Genomic DNA, 6,847 nt, shown 5'->3' with positions numbered 1-6,847 from the left:
GTGACGGGAATTCGAACCCACGACCCTCAGATTGCGAGTCGAGCACCTTAACCACCTGGCCATGCCGGGCCGATAAAGGAACTCCTTGGAATACCAATTGCTGTTGAAAGATCTATTCATACACTAACCTGAATCTTACGTATCTTTAAATGGCAGGGAATTAAAATATCAAGCTACACAAGAGCCATCTGTACTCCCGCCCCCAACTTTTGGGCTTAATCTTGTCTGACCAATTAGTGGGATTTGACCTTCACTTTTTTCTTATTTTTCCAAATACAGAGCAATAATGAGTACTTGGATTTTCAGTCCGAGCACACTAACCATTAATTCACGCCCGTCCAGTTTAGAATTACGAATGTTATTAATACTTTACTTATTTTCCTTTCCCCTTCCTCTTTTCGCCTTTTTTAAAGCCATCTTTCCGTCTGTCCTTCGATGAATCAGCAGTAAGTTTATGGGATTGCAACGCTAAAAGCTAAGGTTCGATTCCCCATGCTGGACAGAGCGCAGATAACCAATTGTGTATCTTTGGGCTAACAACAAGTGAGAGATCTTCCCGTCTCTCACTTCCTTTCCTTTAATTTTCTACTTATATACAGGAAACCTTTAAATTGTAAACTTACAAATTAAGCATACAAATCACAAACGACTTCATGATGTTTAATTTTCATAGACAATCTTTCGGTATATAGGATCGCTGACTGTGGTTGTTGTAGGTTAGATTTTTTTTAAATTAATGTTAATTAATTATATCGTTAAATAATTTTATTCCCTAACTCGGATAGGATATAAACTAGGTTTTAAGTTTTTTTATGATATGCTCATTTTCTGAAGTTGTTATATTTGTTTGTTTTTAGTTAAGCACAAAGCTACACAAAGGGCTATCTGTTCTCTGCCCACCATGAGTATCAAAACCCGGTTACTAGCGTTGTAAGTCCGTAAACATACCGCTGTACCACTGGGGAGCGGTTTGTTTGTAGTTAAGCACAAAGCTACACAATGGGGTATCTGTGCTCTGCCCACCACGGGTATCGAAACCCGGTTTCTAGCGTTGTACCTCCGCAAAAATACCGCTGTGCCACTGGGGTGGGGGCCACTTGTTCTGACTGATTTCTTGTAGGTGGAATCTTAACGACAACATAAGATGGTGGGAAGTAAAATCAAGATATTGTTTTTTCATTGAGTTTTCCAATATAAAATAAAGAATTATTTAGGCATATTAAAGAGCATCTAAAGGTATTTCACATTAAACATATTTTCAAGCATTACTTTAACTCACCATCTTTAAGACTCCATCTGAGCCCGAAAACGGGATTTCTAGTATATGTACATTTTTCTGCTGAAACATTTCATGAAAAACCAAATACACGAAAGGACCGAACTTTCAGTATACATATAAAAGAACATAAAAATGACATAAATTCAAACGAACCGAAACTTCACGCTTATCAAATTCATATACTCTTGCAAAAGAACCATATTCCAGGTTAGAAAAATGGTACATTTTGGTCACATATATTAACAAATTTCAAAGCATTCTTCGTGAGTTATGGTGTATCCTAGGAGATGAAAACCAAGTGAATACAAGTACTAGTACAACTATAACAACAGAATGTCACGTGCTATTATCGTTACTGTATTTTAAGTACCTCGCTCAGGTGTACAACAGTTAGTAGCCACTGAGGAAGACATTAGAGAATGTCGAAACGTCAGGTATACAACAATTAGTAGCCACTGAGGACGACATTAGAGAATGTTGAAACGTCAGGTATACAACAGTTAGTAGCCACTGAGGAAGACATTAGAGAATGTCGGAAACGTCAGGTATGTCTTCCTCAGTGGCTACTAACTGTTGTACCAGAGAATGTCGAAACGTCAGGTATACAACAATTAGTAGCCACTGAGGACGACATTAGAGAATGTCGAAGCGTCAGGTATACAACAGTTAGTAGCCACTGAGGAAGACATTAGAGAATGTCGAAACGTCAGGTATACAACAGTTAGTAGCCACTGAGGAAGACACCAGAGAATGTCGAAACGTCAGGTATACAACAGTTAGTAGGTAATGAGAAAGACATTAGAAAGTGCCGAAACGTCAGGTGTACAAAATAATTGCAAACAAATGTTTGACTGTTAGACATTTTTTATTTGAAGCTCAGCTATAATCTGTATTTTCAGGGACTGGGCATCGGTGTAGATGCCACACATATATATTATGCTGGGTATGGAATTTCCTTGATCGCCTCTATCATAGCCTTTTGGATATTTCTCTATTTTAAGTAAGTGTCTGCATTCAGTGATTCATTAAGTAACAAAATGTAGATTATTAGAGGTTTTATAAACATATCTTTATCACATTTTGACATGAGAGTATTTGAATCTGTTTTGTACATTTCATAACTGAACTGTAAATATTTTTATATATTTGGATGGAATAATGATATTAAGAAATCAAAATTTTGAAACTACGTTAATATAAATCACCTCAAAAGAACGCGAAAACTTGGTCATTGTATCAATGATGGCCATTTGGTCGAAACGATTACCAAGTTTTTGTCAGTGGCGTCAAAATTAGATGTTCCATTTTCAGACTCACCATATGTTGTAGCTGTATCTTTTTCGGACAATGGTACTGTTTAAAACTTTTGAAACACTATTTTAAAAACATAATACCCAAACTTTAAGGCCTGTGCACTAAACTATTATTTGATGGCAAATCTGAGTACGGTTGCTATTATAATAATATTGCTGTGGATTTTACTGTAGAAAACCATACACTTTATGCAAAGGCATATATATATATATATATATATATAACTTTCATTGTAAGTTATGAATAGTTATTTGTTGAATCATTCATAAATATTAATAATGTCATAAATAAATAAATCTAGAGAAAAGAGAAAAATGTGAATAACTTAAGGTTTTAAGCATTTCTGGAATCATAATTATTCATGTAAACTACTGTTCTGTTGTTACTCTCAGCAGTAAACAATCTTTTGAGAAGACTTCATTGTGTCTTGACTTCTTTACTGTCATTTTTCTTTTCTTTTACAAATAGAGAACTTCGATGTCTCCGAAATATAATCCATGCAAACCTTATAGGAACTTTCATATTGTGTGACTTAACTTGGATCTTGGCAGCATCCATAGATACTACTCCAAATACTTCAAGTCCGGGTGCAAAGGTACTACATCAAAATATCAACTTTTATAAAGAAAGCATTAGTTGGTGTGCTCAGATCTCAAGGTCATAACAAAAAACAAAGTATTCATTGTTCATACTGTCAACGAAAACTTAATCACGCAAGTATCCAATCTTCACTCCAAAAATAAAACAGCTTGAAAAATCCAATACTATCTCTAAAACTGTAACACAGGATGTCAGACGTTCGTGTACTGTTTTCCTAAGAAAATGCCATTAAATAGTATAAATGTTATTATAATAATAGAAACACAAATGGTTATGCATTCAGTCCTTAACCTAATAATAGGTAATTTGATAAGTATATCTTTCATAATACAAGTGTAATAGACAAAGCTTAGTCCTTACTTTTAGAAAAGAAATATAAATTGTTAAGTATTCAGTTTTTCCCACACAGTAATAGTAGCACAAGTTGGTAAGTAGTCAGTTTTCATTCCTGACTCTAACAATAATAGCATAAGTTGGTAAGTAGTCAGTTTTCATTCCTTACTCTAACAATAATAGCATAAGTTGGTAAGTAGTCAGTTTTCATTCCTTACTCTAACAATAATATCATAAGTTGGCAGATATTCTATTATCACTTTCATAATAAAAGAGCACCAGACAAGTATTCAATCGTTACTCTAATAATAGATCATTGAAATTAATAGGTATTCAGTCCTTAACCTTACAATAGCAGCGTAGGGTGGAAGGTGACCGGTCCTTACCCTTACAATAGTAGCGTAGATTGGAAGGTGACCAGTCCTTACCCTTACAATAGTAGCGTAGATTGGAAAATGACCGGTCCTAACTGTGACAATAAAGTATAGATTATTATTTATCAGAAATTCTAACTCTTAATAGTATAAATAAATTGGTATTCAAAATAAAATAATTAAAGATAAGTTCATAGCTACTTAGTCCTCACTCTTGTAAAGAAAATATAAAAGTGGTTTTCTTTTGTTAGCACAAAGCTTATGTGTGCCATGTCCACTGCGGGTATTGAGACTCGATTTTTAGCGTTATAGGCCCTCAAACTTACCGCTGAGCCATCGAGAGCAGCAAATATATAATGTTATTAAATCACGACTTTAACGACAAGGGTAGATTGGTTTGGTTTGTTTCGAAATTCGCTCAGAGCTACACGAGGGCTATCTGCGCTAGCTGTCCCTGATTTAGCAGTGATAGACTAGAGGGAAGGCAGCTAATGAACACCACCCACCGCCAACTCTTGGACTACGCTTTTACCAATGAATAGTGAGACTGACCGCCACATTTAATGCCCCCACGGTTAAAAGGGCGAGTATGTTTGGTGACAAGGATTCGAACCCGCGAATTGCGAGTCGAGCGCCCTAACCACCAGGCTATGCCAAGCTTACAAGGGAGATCATTTGCAGTTCTCTCTCAACAAGATTTTCATTTAAACAAAAAACTTCAAGGAAGACTGCAGAGAAGACAATGACAACAACAACCAAAACACATAATCATTGTTTGATAAAATATATAAATTGTAAAGTCAGACTAATAGAGCTTAAATCAAAGCCAAGTTTGTATAATTCTTTCATATTACATTGTAACTCAAAGAAACCTATTTATTCAATATTTTAGATTTTAAATATATTAATATTATTATTTTATCTAGAAATATATTTTCCGTCACATTAATGGCTATATTTTTTCCCAGGCTTCCTGCATTCTCGTCGTAATTTTGACGTATTCAATGGGCACCAATTTTTTCTGGATGTTTGTTGAAGGCCTTTACTTGTTCGTCTTAGTTGTGAGAACTTTCTCTACTGAAGGAGTCAAATTTTACATCTATGCTCTTATTGGTTGGGGTAAGTAAGCTGATAATCCACTTTTATTAACTAGTTATTGCATGAAATGTGGCCGTTGCCTTAATATGTTTATAGCATTTGTTTAGAAAATGCACTGTCAATAAAAATGGAAACCTTGTAAAACTTAATCTGTTTGCTATAACCGAAGTGTTAACGTTTATAACTATATTCTAAAATTGAAATGAAAACGCCCTAAAAGCAAAAACAAAAACTATTACATGATAATCTATGGCCGGTATAAGTAAACTTATCGTGCATGGATAGTATCTAATATTTCAAACCTTATGCTTGTTTTACGTTAATTTCTGTTTTAAATAAAACTGAAATAATGCAAGTTAACAACAACAACAACTATATATATATATTAAGGATGTTGTAATTGCACTAGGCGTAGCCAAGGTGGTTAATTTGCTGGACTGTGAATCGTAAGGTCTATGGTTTGTGTCCTTGTTGCAAGAAATAATCGCTTAGGATGCTTTCGTTATAAATCCTACTATTCGATTAGAGTAACCAAAAACTCGGTGGTATGTGCTGTTGACTAACTGCCTACCCTCTAGCCTGTCAGTTCAAAATTAGTCACAGTTAGCGCAAGTAAGCCGTTGTGTAGCTGTACACGAATATCTGAAACAAACAAACAGTTTTACTTAATAAAGTTACACATGCATAACTGAAAATAATTCAAATACAATTAATGAGTCATAATGGCTCATTAAAACTAATAAAAGGGCACTAGAATTCCTAAAACAATGTACTTAACTTTCGTTCAATATTTCATTTATTTGGTGTTAATACCAATACACTAAACCATCTTTGAATGATTGAATTGAAAGTTTAAAACAATATTTGATAAATCGTTTGACAAGGATTGCTGTTAGAGAGGATTAAACCTTTTGTTGAAATTCTGTATTAAAATGACATTTCTGAGATAAATGCTACAGACAAATTAAAGGTATTCTAACGGATAATAATTACCATTTGAACATGAAATGTTTATATCTCACTTTTAATTGAAAGTGATCGCATAAAGTGAAACATTACTAAGTTCATCCATGTGAACTTTCAGTTACAGAAACTATTCAATCACCTTTTGATAAAGCACACAGTTTCTATTTCTATATCCAATTTGTTTTGTTTGTTTGAAGTTAAGCACAAAGCTACACAATGGACTATCTGTGCTCTGCCCACCACGGGTATCGAGACCCGGTTTCTAGCATTGTAAGTCCGCAGACATACAGCTGTGCCACTGGGGGCGTCCAATTTGTATAAAACGTCTATAACATAAAAAGGGTTATGGATTTGGAATGCTTGAATCACAATTTTTAAAATCAAATATATTAAGTTTTGTTAAAAGAAATATGCTTAACTTACAGTTTTGCAGTGTTACACTTTCTAAATAACTAGGAACTGTTGTACAATAAATTATTATACAGTGGTTTTCAAAAACAACAAACTACAATTTTTTATGAATATATTTTGTACTAGAAAACAAGCATATCTTAGAAATACTCTTTTTACCTGTAGATTAAGTATAAATGTTTTCGATCAACTTAATTATTTCACACAGCGACAGTTTCATATTTAATACACAGTTATATCTTTTGGAAAATATTAGACTCAAATACTTTGTTAAGTCAAATGTAAACCACTTCTCGATTTTGGAGGTATTCTTCAATGTTATATCTGTTTTCTAACTAATTCTTTTTGATGCAGTCTGGTTATTATATCAGTTACTGTTCTATTTTACCCATGTTTTGTGTATTTTAGTGATAGATGATTTGACATTACAGTTTAGAACTAGACAATATATATATATATATATATATATATA

The 6,847-nt window shown here is 33.8% G+C and overlaps 1 protein-coding gene across 1 annotated transcript in view; it reads left to right on the top strand.

Annotated features, from left to right (window-relative positions):
- The window catches only part of LOC106457043 (diuretic hormone receptor-like), a 63,493-nt gene that overhangs the window by 33,120 nt on the left and 23,526 nt on the right, over positions 1-6,847 (top strand). Inside the window, exons 6-8 of the mRNA XM_013916427.2 lie at positions 2,179-2,279; positions 3,062-3,188; positions 4,869-5,019. Of these exons, the coding sequence (XP_013771881.1) occupies positions 2,179-2,279; positions 3,062-3,188; positions 4,869-5,019 (379 nt within the window). The remainder of the gene's footprint in view (positions 1-2,178; positions 2,280-3,061; positions 3,189-4,868; positions 5,020-6,847) is intronic.

The sequence above is a fragment of the Limulus polyphemus genome, unplaced genomic scaffold, assembly GCF_000517525.1.
Source record: "Limulus polyphemus unplaced genomic scaffold, Limulus_polyphemus-2.1.2 Scaffold286, whole genome shotgun sequence".
NCBI classification, from domain to species: domain Eukaryota; kingdom Metazoa; phylum Arthropoda; class Merostomata; order Xiphosura; family Limulidae; genus Limulus; species Limulus polyphemus.
The sequence above is the reverse complement of the archived record's forward strand: the minus strand, read 5'-3'. Positions and strand labels throughout refer to the sequence as shown.